The following is a 15,775-nucleotide window of genomic DNA, read 5'->3' on the forward strand; positions in this document are numbered from 1 at the left end:
GCATTGGGGACCAGTGGAAGAGGCGGGAATGGCCGCTCTTACTCCCGGACTTCGGGCATTTCACCTTCTTTCTCAGCACTCTCCCAGGCATATTCCTTTCTTTCCGTCTCCTCCATCCCTCTCCCCCTAGTGTTTCATTTCCGAGGTCCACGCGCCAGCCTTCACCAAGAGTAACCCTACCCGTCACGGGGTGGACGCTGAGGACACAAAGATGAATACCCGGGTCCCAGCCACAAAGCCCGTCTCGCCCATGCCCGCATACACACACAAGAGCTAGAAGCTCCTAAACATCTCGAATTCCTCCCCTCGCTTTGATGGCGCTCCTGGGAAGCCGGGCCTCCGGTCGGTCGTGCTGAAATGCTGTGCTCTGCCTTGCCCCCAGCCCTCTGCAAATACTCTTCTGCGGGGCATTCCTGTCCAGCTCCTCCTGACGGCTGGCTCCCGGGGCATTCCTCTAGGAAACCCAGAAACACGTTGCCAAGTCTCCTTTTCCCAGCCGGGGTCTGGTCTAGGCTTCCTACAGCACGCCCGATGGCGGTGGCCACGAGGCTTTCTCTCCCACTGCACCCGAGGGCTCTGAAGAACAGGGGCCAGGCACCTGCCGGACACGCAGTCAGTGCCTGCTGCGCGCACGGACGGTCTGGGAGGGTGTTAGCGGAAGAGGAAGGGACCCTCCAGTCTGTCCCGTCAGCCCCTTCTTTACGCTTCCTCTCTTATTTTCGGGAACCTTCCCTAAACCACTTCTGGCTAACTCATCGCATCGCATCTGACTATCCCCCATCCCTGTCCCCTCCGGTAAGTCCCGACTTCCACGGAGTCATACTCGGAGCTATGCCCGTTTCTTTTGTCAGATTGTATTCATTCATTTGACAGAGACACAGCGAGAGAGGGAGCACAAGCAGGGGGAGTGGGAGAGGGGGAAGCAGGCCTCCGGCCGAGCAGGGTGCCCAATGCGGGGCTGGATCGCAGGACCCTGGGGTCACGACCTGACCCGAAGGCCACACCCAACGACGGGGCCCCCAAGGCGCCCCGCGAGCTAGTCTTTCTTTTCCGTTTGGGACTGTTTCTGCGTCCAGTTTGTGTCAAGGTCTCCTTCTCTTTCCTTTTTTTCCTTTTTCAGTTCAGCTGGTTAACCACTCGCGTACCCTCGTGTGCGACCTGTGAGTTGGGGGCTAAGAGCGGACGCGGGACTTGCCCTCCCAGCACCTACTTCTCCGTCCCTCCGTCTCTCAGCCTCTCCTCCACGGCTGCACCCCGACTCTCACGGGCATCCCCCTTGTCCAGGGCAAAAGCGGGGAGCCCCTGTGCTGCGGTTAGGTGGCCCGACGGCTCTAAGGACTGGGTATCTGCAGACTCGGCGGGAGAGTCAGACCTCACACCAAGCTTCAAAAAGTGTGCGGAGCGCCGGCGCCCCCTACACCACAACGTCCGGGTTCCTCTCCAGCCCGCACGGCGCGCGGAGTCAGCCGCACAGGGTCCCGACCAGGGCACGCACCCAGTACGGAGAGGGAAGCCAGGCCCCAGGGCCGCCCGCCCGCAGGATCACCCGAGCCCCGCCCCGAGCCCCGCCCCGAGCCCCGCCCCGAGCCCCGCCCCGAGCCCCGCCCCGGCGCTCCCACGGCCGCGCCCGCCAGCTACGCGAGGACGCGGCGGCGTGCGCGCCGCCCTGGGGGCGGGGCCCCGGGGTCGCTGGGAGGTGGTGCGTGCGTGCGTGCGTGCGTGTGTCGTGCGTGCGTGCGTGCGCGCTCGCGGTGGCGGCGGCGGATCGGAGAGGCCAGAGCGGGAGACCGAGCTGGGATCGGGCCCCGGGCGGGGGCGGTGCGAGCGGCGCCGAGAGGACCCTGGGGGCGGGGACGGAGCCGGGGCGGGCGGGACTGGAGCGGAGCCCGGGAACGAGGCGGGAGGTCCCCGGGTCTCGGGTCGGGGGGGTGGAGCCGCACTTCGTCGCCGCGGGGGTGCCGGGACTCCGGCCGCAGTGCCGCCGCCATCACGGACTTCCTGTGGGACAAGCGCACGGGCCTCGCCGCCAGAACGGTGAGCGCGCGGGCTTGCGGGCCGCGGGGCCGCGCGGGAAGATGGCGACCGCGGAGCGGGCGGGGGCAGAGTGGGGTCGGGGGCCCGGCCGCGGGGCGCGGGGAGAGGAGGCGGGGAGGGCCCTGCGGGGCGGCGGGGGTGAGCAGAGGGGAGGTGAGGAGCGAGACCGGCCTGCCCCGAGTGGACCCGGGAGGCCCTGAGGGAGCGCGGGAGGGGCGGGAGTCGGAGGGGGCGACCGACGGGATGGGAGGGGCTCCAGGACGGAAGGGGGCGCAGCCCCAAAGTTGGACCCGGGCTGGGGGCGCAGGCAGAGTTGGACTCGGGGAGTCGTCCCGGGTTTTCCGAGTGGGCAAGGAGGGTGGGGAGGCGTGGAGTTGGGAAAGGTCAAGTGCAGCCGCCTCGGGGTGGGGGGCGGCTGTGAGGAACTTCGGCGCGGGGTGTTGCGCGGCGGGACGGTTACGAGGCTGCGCCCCGCCAGGTGGGAGTACCCGCAGCCCTGCGCCCGCACCTTCGCTGCAGGCCTAGTTAGCCCCGCGCCGGATCCGGTGTCCCCCTCCTCGGTGCTAGGTCGGGCAGTAGCGCCCGGAATGAAAGCCAGATGTTGGAGTCATTAAGCCTTTGCACACCTAATGGCCCCCCAAGACTTGCGTCCCTGGGTGTGTGTAATGGAATTTTGTTCTCCTGTCCTCCTCTTCCGGGTGGTGAGGGTGATTTGTCCGTGGTTCTTTCCTTTAAGGGCAAAAGCGCTTGTGCACGGTGGTCCTTCGGTTCCAGTAACGAGCTGGAAGGAGGCCTGATGCTAATTAAACACGGTTATTCAGTAATTCCTAAACACGAGGGGGGGGAGCCAGATGGGGAGCCTGGGGAGCCGACTGCAGCCTGGGGCCTCCGCTATTACAAACTTCTAAGGGGGAGCTGGCCAGTGATGGGAGAGGTGATGAGGGCAGTTCAAGAGGTCAGACAGAAAGCCCTTGGCACTTTCGGAGGAACTTCCTTGTATTTGGTGGATATCGCTCTCTGCAGAAGCCTGGTAAACTGCGTTCCTGCCCACAGAGTGCCGCGTGGCCTGCTTGGGAAGACAGAGATCCGGTCCTAATAACTGTAGAACATTTTTCACGACGATGTATCCTAAGATGCTACTCTGTCGAGCTGTGAGGAAGCGTGGAGTGGCACAGATGTAGTGTAGCTGCCAGCCAAGGTCAAGCTGGCCGTCTCCACCAGTTGCACAGCCTCCCCTCTAATGAGCTGGGGCCCAGACCTGAAGTTCTTCCTGGAGCCTCGTTTGAGGAGAGTCAGTGGGAACAATGAGATGAAGGGGCTGGCTGGGGTGGGGGTGGGCACTCCTGGAGTCTCCCACCAGCATTCGCAGACGATCCATACCACACTCCGCTCAGGAGAAGTTACGAGCACAGGAAGGCTGAGGAAGCTGTAGGTTGTAAAAGGAGTAAAAGGGCTCAAGGCAGCTCAGCGTCTCTGGAACAGCCAGGCCTCGGAGCAGAATCCTGAAAATGCAGAGCTTTTCCCCACTATTTCTGTTTTTCCTTCCCTTCCAGATGCCTCATCCCCGAAGGTACCATTCCTCAGAGCGAGGCAGCCGGGGCAGTTACCATGAGCACTATCGGAGCCGAAAACATAAGAGACGAAGAAGCCGCTCCTGGTCCAGTAGCAGTGACCGGACACGGCGGCGCCGGCGGGAAGACAGCTACCATGTCCGTTCCCGGAGGTGAGGTTTCAGGAGGGGAACCTCGGGCTCAGGGTCACTCACTCGTTTATTAAACGAAGATTTCACGGTTACACACTGAGCAGTTGGATAAGGTGATATTCGAGACTGTTACCGGAGGCGGCCAGTTGTGCTCTGTGTGTGTCTGTGTAGAGGAAGCAGATCGTAGGGGCTGAGGAAGCGTCCAGCAGGTTTGATGGGAGCAGGGCAGGATGAGTAATTCAGGGAAGTTTCCTCGAGAACATGCCATCTAAGCTCGTCTGAAGGACACGGGAGAAGTGTCTCGGGCCGAGGGAAAGGAGGCACACACAGAAGGCGAGGGTCTAGAGGGAGCTACTGACCTAACAGAAAAGACAAAGTCAGGTCTGTGTGGTTTCAGTAACAGCAGCGTGTTCTGTAGGAGGGGCAGGGGAGGGGCAGTTTGGAGCAGAACCGGATGTTAGGACAGAAATGGCTCTTTGCTCCATTCGTTGTAGGGGAACGGAGGGCAGGCCCCCAGAGGCGATGGTTCTGTCAGAGTCTGTCCAGAGGTCTGGGTGACATGGCGCTGCGGGGTCCTCCTCTTCCGTCTCTGGTCCTTGGTCCTCAGAGTGGCTGAGAGCAGGTTTTCTGGTATCGCCACTTGTCCCGTCCCATGTGAGGACTGTGGCCAGAGCCGGCGCAGCTAGTGGCTGTGTGTTGTCCCCCAGCAGTTACGACGATCACTCCTCGGACCGGAGGCTCTACGACCGGCGCTACTACGGCAGCTATCGGCGCAACGGTTGCAGCCGGGACCGGGGAGAGGCCTACTGTGAGCCCGACTACCGGCATTCGTACGAGTACCACCGAGAGGACAGCAGCTACCGCAGCCAGCGCAGCAGCCGCAGGAAACACCGGCGGCGGAGGCGGCGCAGCCGGACTTTCAGCCGCTCGTCTTCGGTGAGTGCTGGCCTGGGCCCCTCCTCTCCCCACTCCTCTTCAGCCCTCTAGGACCCTGGTAAGTTCTTGGCCGAGTGTGGGGGCATGAACGCTGGCGTGGGTGCCGAGTCTGTCGCCTCTCTTGGAAGCCCTCCAGCTCTTGGAGGGCCCTGGACCTGCTCTGGCCCTGGATGGGCACAGAGCATTTGTGAACCCCAGTGCCCGCCTTGCCATGCTGGGCTGACTGTGGGAGAGTGGCTCCTGTGTCCCAGAGGCTTCTGCTCTCTCGTGGGGACCTTGCTTGTGAATAGCCTTTTTCCCCACAAGCTCTGGGCTCTGTGGCCCCCTCAGTAGGTGGGCTTGGGTGGGGGCAAAGGGAGATCTGTGCCTGTCTGGAAGGGCGTTGTGTAGAGCATGGGGTTGTGGGGGACACTGGCAACGACACCACTTCTCTGCTCTGCCCATTCCTCTCCCTGTTCCCGTTTTGGGTTTGGGGACCTGGGATTGTGCGCCGCTCTCTCTTCTCACCCCAATCCGCCTTACTGCATCTGACGTGTTCCCTTCCACTGTCCCCCATCATCGTCTGTCCCCCCTGGCTGGGCGCCTGTGACCGGTGACCCCTCCACCACCCACCCCGCCTCCCTCCGGCCCCCGCTCCGACACCTGGCTTGCTCCGACCCCCCCCGCCCCCCGACAGCAGCACAGCAGCCGGAGAGCCAAGAGTGTAGAGGACGACGCTGAGGGCCACCTCATCTACCACGTCGGGGACTGGCTACAAGAGCGATGTACAAGCCAAATCGTAACAATCCTATAGCCTGTAATGGTCCCATAGCCATCCTAACGTCCCGAGCCAACCCAAGTCACGGCCTCTTGCCTTTCCTCAGTGGTGTTGTTTATCTGGGTGGTTTGAGTTGCTGTTGAGAATTGACCTCTGCTGTCCACTCCCAGCTCTCATGGCCCCTGGGTTAAAGGTGGTGGGAGTCACGCAGGGGTGTTCTCCCCTGTGACCATCTGTATCTGTTCCCCTTCCTTCATCTCCTCACCCCAGGTTGCTGTATCCCTGCTTCTTCCTACTCAGCTCATTCCCCACCTTCTCTCCCTCCCTCTCCCCGACCCTGCTCTTTTTCATTTCAGATGAAATTGTAAGCACTTTGGGAGAAGGGACCTTTGGCCGAGTTGTGCAGTGTGTCGACCATCGCAGGTAGCTACAGCTCCTTCCTCCCTGCTCCGTGTCTGCGAGGCATAAAGGGGGAGTGGGGGGGCGCCTGGGGGGCTCCGTGGGTTAAGCCGCTGCCTTTGGCTCAGGTCATGATCTCAGGGTCCTGGGATCGAGCGGGCTCTCTGCTCAGAGCAGAGAGCCTGCTTCCCGCTCTCTCTCCCTCTGCCTGCCTTTCTGTTTACTTGTGATCTCTCTCTGTCAAATAAATAAGATCTTTTTTAAAAAGGAAAAAAAAATAGAGGTAGTGAGGGTCATCTGGGGCTTTTTTGCTGATAAGCCAGAGGTAGGATTTCGTAGTGCTCGGACTGTCCTATTCCATCTGAGATGTTTTTGACGACCCAGCAAATGCCTCTTGTGCCATCCTACAGGGGTGGGGCTCGAGTTGCCCTGAAGATCATTAAGAATGTGGAAAAGTACAAGGAAGCAGCGCGACTTGAAATCAACGTCCTGGAGAAAATCAACGAGAAGGACCCTGACAACAAGAAGTAAGCAAGCACAGGAGTAGATGGGGAGTCTGAGAGGCCCCGCTCCTACACCGGAGGACCTCCCCGGTCTCGTTTCGGCAGGGGGTCCTAGACCTTCTCATCCATCCGTTCTTTGTTCGTCATCTTAGACTAGCAGAACGGTAGGGCTGGAAGGGAGTCTGACATGCTGCAATCCCTTTGTTTTGTTCCCGGGGCGGTCAGAGTGCTCTGCAGTTTGGGCCTAGCCCAGGATGCCCTCTGTGGGGCTGTGCCCTGGAAATGGCCCTGGGACTGGGAATTCACATTTCTACCAAAAAATCATTTGAGCTTTCTGTGCTGATGAGGCCCCAGACCTTTGTATGTACTGCTTCTGTCCATGGACTTCTGTAAGCTAAGTGTAGAATAAGGCATGAAGCAAAGAGGCAAGAGGACAGTATGAACGTGGACCCGCTGGTGGCTGGTGGTCAATGAATCTGGGAGTGGGAGCTGGGGTCAGGGTTTGGGAATGACAGTTTGACAATTCAGGGTCCACGCTGGAGCCTGGAACCCCACTCTTCAGCCAGTTTTAACTATTTAAAACGATGCAGGAATGGTTTGAAGTTTGGCAGGTAGGATCTCTCTCCTCGGGTCTGCCGGCAAGGCCATCCTGCCGCGGAGCTGCGTTTTGGTAGTGGTGCGAACTGGCATGTTTCACACAAGCGTGTGGAATCAGCAGCTTTGCGGCCCCTCCTTGCCGGAGGGGTGCTGGGCACGCGGGAGCTCCACAGACCTCCCCTCCCCTGTCTCTCTTCTCAGCCTCTGTGTGCAGATGTTCGACTGGTTTGACTACCATGGCCACATGTGCATCTCTTTCGAGCTTCTGGGCCTTAGCACCTTCGATTTCCTCAAAGACAACAACTACCTGCCCTACCCCATCCACCAAGTGCGCCACATGGCCTTCCAGCTGTGCCAGGCCGTCCAGTGTGAGTGCGGCAGGCCGGGGCGGACTTGGGGCAGCCCCTCCCCCTGCGGGACCTCCTCTGTGTCCCTTTACACTGGCGGAGCCCTTTACCTGTCAACCTGATTGTCTGCACTTCTCTTACCGTCGCGTTGACAGCTCCCTCACTTGACTCCGTGACCCGTGTCCTCACCATCCCTGAGGAGCCTTACCCGGCTCCTTTCGAGCAGGAGCCAGGGCAGAAAGCTTTGGAAATCAAAGCACTGAACTCCGTCTTTTTTTTTTTTTTCTCATTTCCCTTCCTCGGGAAAGTGTTCAGTCAGGCTACGAGCACAGAGACAGAGACTTCCCCCGCTAGAGGTTTATGCTTGTCCTCACTGAGGTGCTCTCCGTTTCCAGCAGAGCAGGTGGCAGCAGGGACTAGTGCGACCGAGGGGCCCGGTGGGGGATCCAGACAAGTACTTGGTTCCTCTGGGGTTTTCACGACTAAGCGGTTTTACAGAGTTGAATTCACAGGATGTCAGGCACGTACGTCAGAAGACGGAAACAGCGCGCGTGGCAGACCCGTGTGCGTCAGTTGAGGGTTACGTTCGGGTCTTAGCCGAGGAGCGCAGGGTGTCTTAGAGCAGGCATCTCACCTGGAGGTGGAGCCGGGAGCGCCGAGCAGCCCTGGGCCTCTTGGTCAGACTTGGGATCGCGGGTGCCGCTCAGCCCTGGCCGCCTGGACCAACCTTGACCTGGCCTTCTCCCTTGCAGTCCTCCATGACAACAAGCTGACCCATACGGACCTCAAGCCTGAAAATATTCTGTTTGTGAATTCAGACTATGAGCTCACCTACAATCTAGAGAAGGTGAGCGGGGCCGGCAGCGTGCCACTTCTTTCTCCTAGCCCCGTTCCCTCCCCTCCGCTTCCCTCCCGTGTTCTCTCCGTGTCTGGCGCCGGGGAAACCAGAGTAGCAGAGTAGGGTGAAAGGGAGAAGTCGAAGACTTAAGTTGGAGGAAAACTTGGGAGGAGGACCTCTGCTAACCTTCCAGTAGAGTTCAGATGCTTCTAAGATTCTCGGTTTAGACTTTCTTCTCTGTGAGGGAAGCTCAGTTCTCTTGACCTATTTTCAGAAACCCTGTATACCAGTCACTCGGGAAAAGTCAGACGCACAGGGGCTTGCGTGCTGTGTCACCATCATCCCTTCGTGCTCTGCCTTTTTTAAATTACCTGCGGGACACGGGGGAAGCTGTAAAGCGGGTTCTCAGTGCGTACGGGAGCAAGCAGGAGGTCAAGGTGCTTCTTTCAGATCTGAAAGCACTTTAGAGAATTGAGGTAAGAGTCTTGATCCGAGGTGGCTGGGGTCCAACCCCTTCCTGCTCTGCTCCTAGAAGCGAGATGAGCGCAGCGTGAAGAGCACAGCGGTGCGGGTGGTGGACTTCGGCAGCGCCACCTTTGACCATGAGCATCACAGCACCATCGTCTCCACTCGCCATTACCGGGCACCGGAGGTCATCCTCGGTGAGCGGGGCGAGTGGGGGACCATGGTTGTCCAAGTATGGGAGTGTGGGTGGGGAGGGGAGGGCCCCCTAATCACCCTAACACCTTGTCCCTCATGTCCCCACCCAGAGCTGGGCTGGTCGCAGCCTTGTGACGTGTGGAGCATAGGCTGCATCATCTTCGAGTACTACGTTGGCTTCACACTGTTCCAGGTGAGTGGAGGGCACCTTCTGTAGCCCCCCGGTGGTCTCCGACCTGGTCTTGTCTGCTCCCTCCACCCCGCTGTCTGGAAGCTGGCCCTCAGCAGCCGGTTCCCAGTGCCACGCTCGGTTCTTTGTTTCCCAGACCCATGACAACAGAGAGCATCTAGCCATGATGGAAAGGATCTTGGGGCCCATCCCTTCCCGGATGATCCGAAAGACAAGGTGAACCTTGCGGGGCGGGGCAGGGGATTTTAAACTCTTCCTTTATCTCCACAAAATCGCTCTGTTTCACATCATTTTCTGTTTTCTTTGAAACCTCCCCCTCCCCCCACCGCCCCAGCGACTCAGATGGGGGATTTAGGGCAGTACCCCACAACAGAAGGAGACTCCTGACCCTCAACCTTCCCTTCCTCTGTAGGAAGCAGAAGTATTTCTACCGGGGTCGCCTGGACTGGGATGAGAACACGTCAGCTGGGCGCTATGTTCGAGAAAACTGCAAACCGTTGCGGGTGAGCCACGGGGTGAGGTGGTGCCTCCCCCCACAGGCCATTCCCTTCCTGGGGCTTTGCCTCTGCGCGGCCCCTCGTGAGCAGTGTTGTTAGGAAGGAAGGGGAAGCTGAAAGAAGGCCCCTTTGGTCAGTAGGAGAGAGAAGAGGGAGTGGTTTTGTGAAGGGAAGGAGGTTAGACAGGCCTTTCTTTCTTGAGCCAACCGGAGACCAAAGCCATGTCCTGGCTCCTTGAGGTCAGACAGGAAAGGAAACTCCCTTTGAAGAGCTTGCATGTTGGTGAGAAGCTAGAGAGCAGCACGAAGTTGACCAGGATGCGCAGGTAGAACTCTCCGGGAGTGTGAAGGAAGTGATGGTGCAGGTGGAAGGTATGCGGAGCGGTGACGTCAGAAATGCTGGTCACGGTGTGCTCGTGGGAAGGCAGTATTCGTGACCATGTCCTCGGAGGTTGGATGCGAGGGCCTTGAAGGGAAAGGCAGCACTTCCTTGTAGGGCATCGTGCCTCACCTTTTTCCTGCCCTCCACCACCAGCGGTATCTGACCTCAGAGGCAGAGGAACACCACCAGCTCTTCGATCTGATTGAAAGCATGCTAGAGTATGAACCTGCCAAGCGGTTGACCTTGGGTGAAGCTCTTCAGCATTCTTTCTTCGCCCGCCTTCGGGCTGAGCCACCCAACACCAAGTTGTGGGACTCCAGTCGGGATATCAGTCGGTGACGATCAGGCCCTGGGCCCCCCTGCATCTCCTCCAGCAGTGGGTGTCCAGTCCAGGACACTGGTGCTTTTTTATACAAGAGAACAGAGCCGGAGCCTGCCCCTTCCTCCTGGCTCCCTGTATACCTGTGAATATGTGAAATAGTGTAAATACGGAAGGACTCGTACCTGTTGCGCCCTCCCCAGCCTTGTACAGAACGCTGTTCCGTCCCGCACACTTCCCGGCCTCCCCTGCCTCCGCACAGCGGCGTTGGATGGGGGCAGGAGGCAGTAACCAGGTGGCACCTCTCCCATGTTTTATAAGGAATTTTGTACAGTCTTTGTGAAATAAAAATGACGTGCTTCATCGGACCCCACCCCTTGAGTTCGAGGTGTGGGGCGCCGGGCTGCAGGGATGGGAAGATTGGCAGCCCTCCCAGCTTGCGGGTGAGGGGGTCCATCTCCTCCTCCGAGTGGCCCACGCCCCACCAGCCCACCGCCCGCGGCTGAAGTCTGGTGATTCGGGGGGTGGGGGCGCAGGGGCTGCTTCTCCCAACAGGTGAGCTGAGCCGGGGGAGTCCCGGCGGCGGCGCCCACCGGGCGGGAGCCCAGCCCTGCGGGAGGCCCGCGGAAGGAGAACGGCCGGCGTCGGACGCGGGGCTCCTGCCGGCTGGCTCGCCGGAGCGGGCCGGGACCCCTCCGCGGGGCCTGCCGGGAGTTGTAGTTCGTCGGTGGGCGGGGAGGCGGGCCCTGGGTCACGTGGGCGCCCCGTCGCCGCCGGGAGCCGAGGCGCAGGCGCAGCGCGCCGCCGCTGCGGGGACCCTCGGGGCCCTTCCGGCCTTCGCGGCCAATCCGTGCGCAGCCGAGCGGGTGGACCGCGAGGAGCGCAGGGAGCCGCCGCCGCCGCCGCCGCCGCGCAGGGGCGTGGAGGGCAGGGGCGGCCCAGGCCGCAGTTGCAAACATGGCTCAGAGCAGAGACGGCGGGAACCCCTTCGCCGGGCCCGGCGAGCTTGACAACCCCTTTCAGGTGACGCGCGGGCCTTCTCCGGCTAGCTCGGTGGACTCTGCTCGGTTCTGGACGGGCCCGCTTGTCCTCCCGGCCCTGACGTTTGTTCTGGGGAAGGGCCGCCACGTGGGGGTGACGGGGACTCCAGACCAGTAGGCACCCTGGGGGGCGGGCCCTGCCCCTATAAGGAGCCGGTGCTGGCAGTGCGGGGTGAGGGATTGGGGGCAGGCGTTGGGACAGCAGCGTGGCCTCCGACGTGCAGTGTTCGCAGCCACGGGCGTCGGAAGAGGCCCCAGCGAGTTCCCCCAGAGGCACCAGGTGCCAACTGAGCCCAGCTCTGCCCACAGGACCCAGCTGTGATCCAGCACCGACCCAGCCCGCAGTATGCCACCCTTGACGTCTACAACCCTTTTGAGACCCGAGAGGTGAGGCTCTGGGCGGCACAGGATGGCAGGGAAGGGGAGGATGCGCCTGTAAGCCCGCTCCTTCGGGTACAGGGCACTTCTCTGCATGCAAACGGTCTTAGCCCCGGGAGAGAGGCCAGTCTGCCTTGGCTTGCCTAACCCTTCTGGGGACACGAGGGCGAACGATCCCGTTTGAGCTCTAAGCCTCCGTCCTAGGAGGACTTGCAGACTGGCGACGCCTGGACCAAGGCTTGTGTCTGGGGCGGCTTCTCCGAGGAAAATACAGAATGGGGCTGGTAGGAGTTGAGGGAAAAACCAGTTATGCTTAGGGGTGCATTTGGAGGGAAGAAATGAGGAGGACCAGACCTGTTTGTCCCACAGAATAGAAAATTCTAAGAGCTTTAAAAAGTGAAGGGGGAGGTTTGGTGGGTGAGTGCCTTGAGTCCTGGTCAAGGGAAAGGATGTGGGGGCTGATGAGGGCTGCCGCAGCTTAGAGAAGAGCTAGTTCTCCGCCAGAGGTTTCGCTCTCTTGGCCAGGAGCCTGGGGAACGGGTTCAGAATCTCAAGGTCCTCAAGCAGGCTCTAGACACCTGCATTGGAAGGGACTAGGTGGTCCCTAAAGTCTTTTCCAAAATCAACAGCCCCCACCCGCCTATGAGCCTCCTGCCCCTGCCCCATTGCCTCCACCCTCGGCTCCCTCGTTGCAATCCTCGAGAAAGCTCAGCCCTACAGAACCCAAAAATTACGGCTCCTACAGCACCCAGGTAAATAGGGGGCCGAGATGGGAGTGGGGGTGTGGGGAGCTGGTCTGCGCCCAGGACTCACGTCTCCCGCTGGGGTCCTGGGCAGGCGTCGGCTGCGGCAGCCACTGCTGAGCTGCTGAAGAAGCAGGAGGAGCTCAACCGGAAGGCAGAGGAGTTGGACCGGAGGGAGCGGGAACTGCAGCACGCCGCGCTGGGGGGCGCCGCTGGTAAGCGGGGTCTGGGGTGGGGGCACTGAGGAGGATGGGGAGGCATTTGACACTTTTTTTTCTCAAAGATCTTATTTATTCATTTGACAGAGAGAGACACAGGGAGAGAGGGAACACAAGCAGGGGGAGGGGGAGAGGGAGAAGCCGATTCCCTGCTGAGCAGAGAGCCCAACGTGGGGCTCGATCCCAGGACCCCGAGATTTATTTGAGAGAGGGAGAACATGAAGGGGGAGCATCAGAGGGAGAAGCAGACTCCCCGCTGAGCAGGGAGCCCAATGCAGGACTCGATCCCCTGACTCCAGGATCATGACCTGAACCGAAGGCAGTCCTTTAACCAACGGAGCCCCCCGGGTGCCCTGACACTTTTGAAGGAGCAAAATAACCCTAAGAATGTGGGCTCTGGAGCCACATTGCCGAATGTGAATTTAGGCGCTATTATTTACTGCGCATGAGCTCTTAGATAAGTTCCTTGATCTTGAGTGCTTTGGTTTCCTTACTTATAAAACAAAGGTAACGTTTGTACCTGTTTGACAGGACTTTGTGGCAGTTAAATAAGGTCATCCCTGCAGAGGGCTGGGCATAGTGCTTAGCAGTTGTAAGTAGCAGTGAACACCGGCAGCACCGGCTTTGCTTCCGTCCCACGGCTCCTCGGACCACGTTGGAGAATGGAGAGAGAACCTGGGGTGAAAGGGAGGGCGGCTCCTCGGTGGGCCTCTGCCTCACGCCTCAGGTCCTCCTGCTCTCTCTCCGCCTTATAGCTCGACAGAACAATTGGCCCCCTCTGCCTTCTTTTTGCCCGGTCCAGCCCTGCTTTTTCCAGGACATCTCCATGGAGATCCCCCAAGAATTTCAGAAGACCGTGTCTACCATGTACTACCTCTGGATGTGTGAGTAGTGAGAAGCTTGTTTTAGAGGAACAGTAAAGGAAGGGACCTTATCTTTCCTGCCCTCAAGCCGACTGGCCTAGAACTCAGCATTTCATCTCTGCTCTTTCTTTTTTTTTTTTTTTTAAGATTTTACTTATTTATTTGACAGACAGAGATCACAAGTAGGCAGAGAGGCAGTCAGAGAAGAGAGGAGGAAGCAGGCTCCCCGCTGAGCAGAGAGCCCGATGCGGGGCTCGATCCCAGGACCCTGAGATCATGACCCGAGCGGAAGGCAGAGGGGGGTGCTCCAACCCACCAAGCCACCCAGGCGCCCCTCATCTCTGCTCTCTTGAGTTGAAGGCTAGTCTCTCCAGGAATTTTCCTGGGTGACTCCTTTCATACTATTTAGAACGTGTTCTTCCACCTTCTAGAAAACATACGGTCTTGTCCTTTCCCCCTTTCTAAATGTCTTTGCAGAGGTGATCGTGTGCGATAGGGCTCTGTCTCCGCGGCTGAGTGGAGGATTCTGTGGAGGCAGAAGCTTCTCTTCCGTACTCTGCAGCGTTTGGTGAGGGTTTTGTGATTGCTGGCCACGCTCATTGTCCTGTACGTCCATCCCTCAGGCAGCACGTTGGCTCTTCTCCTGAATTTTCTTGCCTGCCTGGCCAGCTTCTGTGTGGAGACCAGCAATGGCTCGGGCTTTGGACTCTCCATCCTCTGGGTCCTCCTTTTCACTCCCTGCTCCTTCATGTGCTGGTACCGCCCCATGTATAAGGCCTTCCGGTAAGCTGAGGGGCGGGGCTGGCGGAGAACCTGGGATGGGCCCCGCGGCTCCTGCTCCGGCCCTGACTCTTCTCCCACTCTCCCGGCTTTTCCTGCCCGCAGGAGTGACAGTTCATTCAATTTCTTCGTTTTCTTCTTCATTTTCTTCGTCCAGGATGTGCTCTTTGTTCTCCAGGCCATTGGCATCCCAGGTTGGGGGTTCAGGTCTGTGAGGCTGCCCTCCAGCCCCCCCCCCCCATCCCTCCCCTCGTTCCTCTAGACCGAGTCAGCACAAGGTCCTGGGGTAGGAGTTGCTCAGAAGAAGGAAATGTGGTTTTGATCCCCAGAAGGTGCTTGTTGAACGCAAGAGACAGGACCTACCCAGTCAGAATTCTCGATAGCCTAGGTGTGGGGGAGGAAAAGTACCCGTGGTCAATCAGAGGGGGCTTCCTGGAGGAAGCGCCCAAGAGCGCTTCTGAAGAGGAGGTGGGGCCTCCTCCACAGAGAGGTCTGTTTGGACTGAGGATGTCTTGGAGGGGCCTGGAGAGGTAGGAAAACTGCGGGGAAACAGGAATTAAACTTTGAAGAGAGTGGATCAGGTGTGGGATTGTTGTGCTTGGAAAGTGCCAGACTGACAGTCAGGGGGTGGGGGGAACCCTGGTGGGTTGGGTAGGATGGGGCCCGCTTGCTGACCCCGGAGAGGCTGGGAGGACCGACGTGGGGTGGGGGGGCGCCCCTCTTGACAGCCGGCGCTGTCCCCTCTGGCAGTGGCTGGATCTCGGCGCTGGTGGTGCTGAACGCCAACAAGGCGGCGGCCGCGCTCATGCTGCTGGTGGCCCTGTTTTTCACCGGCGTCGCGGTGCTGGGGATCGTGATGCTCAAGCGGGTGAGGGGCTGCGCCAAGGTCATGGGCCCCGGGGGCCTGGGAGGGGCACTCTGGAGGCCCAGGAGGGCGCGGCGCCCGGCCGGGAGCCAGCTCTGGGAGGGTGGGGTCATCCCTGCCGTCTCCTGCAGATCCACTCCTTGTACCGCCGCACCGGGGCCAGCTTCCAGAAGGCTCAGCAGGAGTTCGCGGCCGGGGTCTTCTCCAACCCCGCCGTGCGCACCGCCGCCGCCAACGCAGCCGCTGGGGCTGCCGAGAATGCCTTCAGAGCCCCGTGACCCCCGACCCCCGGCCCTGCCGCTGGAGGGCGCTCCCCCCGCCCCCCACCCCCACCCCGTCCTGGACGTCTCCGGGACTCGGTGAGACGTCACGACTTGGGGTCTCCTCTCTGGTGCCCCCAAGCCCGCAGCTGGCTGACCCTGACTTCGGGGTGCGGGGAGCCACTAACCCCGTCTCGCTTCCCCCGCCACCCCCCGATTAGGCCACACTACTGCCAGCCCTTACACACCCCACCCGGCTCCCCTCCGCTGTGCCAAGGCTGTGCTTCGGTTATTTAAATAAAGAGAAGAGGAACTGGAACCAGTCCCCGTTTCCGGGGTCTTTATTGGGAGCGAGGGCGCTGGAAGAGAGAAGGGAGCGTGGCGGAGACGGGGGAGGAAGCAGAACGTGACCCCGGAGGGGGCGGGCCGCGGCGAGCAGGGCTGCGGGGCCCACAGGGGCTGCTGAAG

The 15,775-nt window shown here is 60.3% G+C and overlaps 2 protein-coding genes across 6 annotated transcripts; both read left to right on the forward strand.

Annotated features, from left to right (window-relative positions):
* The first annotated feature begins 1,717 nt into the window (after positions 1-1,717).
* On the forward strand, positions 1,718-10,528 carry CLK2 (CDC like kinase 2). 5 transcript variants are annotated; one of them, XM_059413770.1, is made up of 13 exons: positions 1,718-2,034; positions 3,588-3,757; positions 4,444-4,672; positions 5,349-5,436; positions 5,786-5,852; positions 6,239-6,355; positions 7,130-7,296; positions 8,028-8,122; positions 8,646-8,775; positions 8,884-8,966; positions 9,100-9,179; positions 9,376-9,466; positions 9,995-10,528. In XM_059413770.1, the coding sequence occupies exons 2-13, from the start codon at positions 3,588-3,590 to the stop codon at positions 10,178-10,180; spliced, it is 1,503 nt and encodes a 500-aa protein (XP_059269753.1). In that variant the 5' UTR covers positions 1,718-2,034; the 3' UTR covers positions 10,181-10,528. The 5 variants fall into 5 exon arrangements, with proteins under 5 accessions (XP_059269753.1, XP_059269755.1, XP_059269757.1 ...); XM_059413772.1 differs by having other exon boundaries at positions 5,352-5,436; XM_059413774.1 differs by having other exon boundaries at positions 4,447-4,672; positions 5,352-5,436.
* A 471-nt stretch (positions 10,529-10,999) lies between these two features.
* SCAMP3 (secretory carrier membrane protein 3) lies at positions 11,000-15,626 on the forward strand. Its single transcript, XM_059413776.1, has 9 exons — positions 11,000-11,183; positions 11,510-11,587; positions 12,208-12,330; positions 12,416-12,536; positions 13,295-13,423; positions 14,026-14,185; positions 14,288-14,389; positions 14,933-15,050; positions 15,179-15,626. The coding sequence occupies exons 1-9, from the start codon at positions 11,118-11,120 to the stop codon at positions 15,323-15,325; spliced, it is 1,044 nt and encodes a 347-aa protein (XP_059269759.1). The 5' UTR covers positions 11,000-11,117; the 3' UTR covers positions 15,326-15,626.
* Positions 15,627-15,775: the final 149 nt, after the last annotated feature.

This window comes from Mustela nigripes, chromosome 10, assembly GCF_022355385.1.
Source record: "Mustela nigripes isolate SB6536 chromosome 10, MUSNIG.SB6536, whole genome shotgun sequence".
Taxonomy (NCBI): Eukaryota; Metazoa; Chordata; class Mammalia; order Carnivora; family Mustelidae; genus Mustela; species Mustela nigripes.